The sequence below is a fragment of the Sinocyclocheilus anshuiensis genome, unplaced genomic scaffold (assembly GCF_001515605.1).
Source record: "Sinocyclocheilus anshuiensis isolate Anshui unplaced genomic scaffold, SAMN03320099.WGS_v1.1 scaffold36, whole genome shotgun sequence".
Classification (NCBI taxonomy): domain Eukaryota; kingdom Metazoa; phylum Chordata; class Actinopteri; order Cypriniformes; family Cyprinidae; genus Sinocyclocheilus; species Sinocyclocheilus anshuiensis.
This window is the reverse complement of record NW_015554072.1, coordinates 270,686-272,324: the sequence shown is the minus strand read 5'-3', so window position 1 is coordinate 272,324 and position 1,639 is coordinate 270,686. Positions and strand designations below refer to the sequence as shown.

The 1,639-nt window shown below is 33.9% G+C and overlaps 1 protein-coding gene across 1 annotated transcript in view; it reads left to right on the top strand.

Moving 5' to 3' along the window:
- Positions 1-1,639, top strand: part of LOC107668721 (leucine-zipper-like transcriptional regulator 1) — an 11,241-nt gene that overhangs the window by 2,551 nt on the left and 7,051 nt on the right. Inside the window, exons 8-9 of the mRNA XM_016460695.1 lie at positions 200-339; positions 645-846. Coding sequence (XP_016316181.1) covers positions 200-339; positions 645-846 — 342 coding nt within the window. The remainder of the gene's footprint in view (positions 1-199; positions 340-644; positions 847-1,639) is intronic.

Genomic DNA, 1,639 nt, shown 5'->3' with positions numbered 1-1,639 from the left:
AATATTACACCTTTTTTTTTTTTTTGCAAATCAACACAATTATTTACTTTTTCAAGATGCAGGGCTGTGTTATTTTATTTTAAACTTTTACTTAAGGATTTGTGTTCACCTTAAAGTTGATAAAATACACAATTCCCTGCCAGTAAACATATACCATGTTGGATTGTTTCTGATTTACTGCTTTCTTTGTTTCCTTTAGATTGAACAAAGTGGTGAAATCCCACCTTCCTGTTGTAACTTCCCAGTAGCTGTATGTCAGGATAAGATGTTTGTTTTCTCCGGCCAAAGTGGAGCCAAGATCACTAACAACCTCTTTCAGTTTGAATTCAAAGGCCACATGTGAGCACGGCAAAGAGGACCTTGATTAATGTCATTTTATGTGTAATATGCACACAAGTTTTTATTATGTCAAGTCACATTTATTTATATAACGCTTTATACAATACAGATTGTTTCAGAGCAGCTTCACAGTAATAAACAAGAAAAACAATGTCGTTGTGGCAGAGTTGATCAGTTATGAACCAATGTCAGTTTCAACTATAAAGCAGCTCTACAGAAGACAGTAGTGTCATTTTCAGCTCAACATTACAAAAAGAGGAACTATACATTTTTTGTTCTCAATAAGCAGTGTATTTTCTCTTCAGATGGACCCGGATTCCAACTGAGCACTTGCTGCGTGGCTCCCCTCCGCCCCCTCAGAGACGCTACGGACACACCATGGTGGCGTTTGACCGTCACCTGTATGTGTTTGGAGGGGCAGCAGACAACACTCTACCCAATGAACTGCACTGCTATGATGTGGACTCACAGACATGGGAGGTCATTCAGGCCAGCACGGACAGCGAGGTATGAGAGAATACAGAGGAATTTGACTTTGAATTACCGTAATTACAACAAATTTACAAACAGGCATCGAAGATTAATGTTTTTTTATTTTTATTTTTTTGAAGAGATAAATACTTTAATTCAGCAAGCATCCATTTATAATGATGTGTTTGTGAAATGATGTTCTTTTACATTTTCTATTCATTAAAGAATCCTAAATAAAGATGTATTATGGTTTCATCAAAATATTAAGCATCACAACTGTTTTCAACATTGATATTGAAATATTTCTTGAGCAACAAATCATCACATTAGAATGATTTCTGAAGGATCATGTGACTGGTGTAATGATGCTGAAAATTCAGCTTTGCGTCACAGGAATAAATGACATTTTAAAATATTTTGAAATAGAAAACAGGTATTTTAATTGTAAAAATGTCACCATATGACTGTTTTTACTGTAGTTTTGATTTAAAAATGCAGCCTTGGTGAGCATAAGGGACTTCTGTCAGAAACATTGAACAAGTCTTACCAACCCCAAACTTTTGAACGATAGTGTAGTAACCATATAAAAACGCACACTGTTTAATTAATTTACATTTACATTTAGTCATTTAGCAGACGCTTATATCCAAAGTGACTTACAAATGAGGACAATAGAAGCAATCAAAACTAACAAAAGAGCAACAATATATAAGTGCAAATGACAAGTCTCAGTTAGCCTAACGCAGTACACGTAGCAAGGTATTTATATATACTGTATATATATGCATAAAAAAAAAAAATGTATATATATATATATATATATATATAT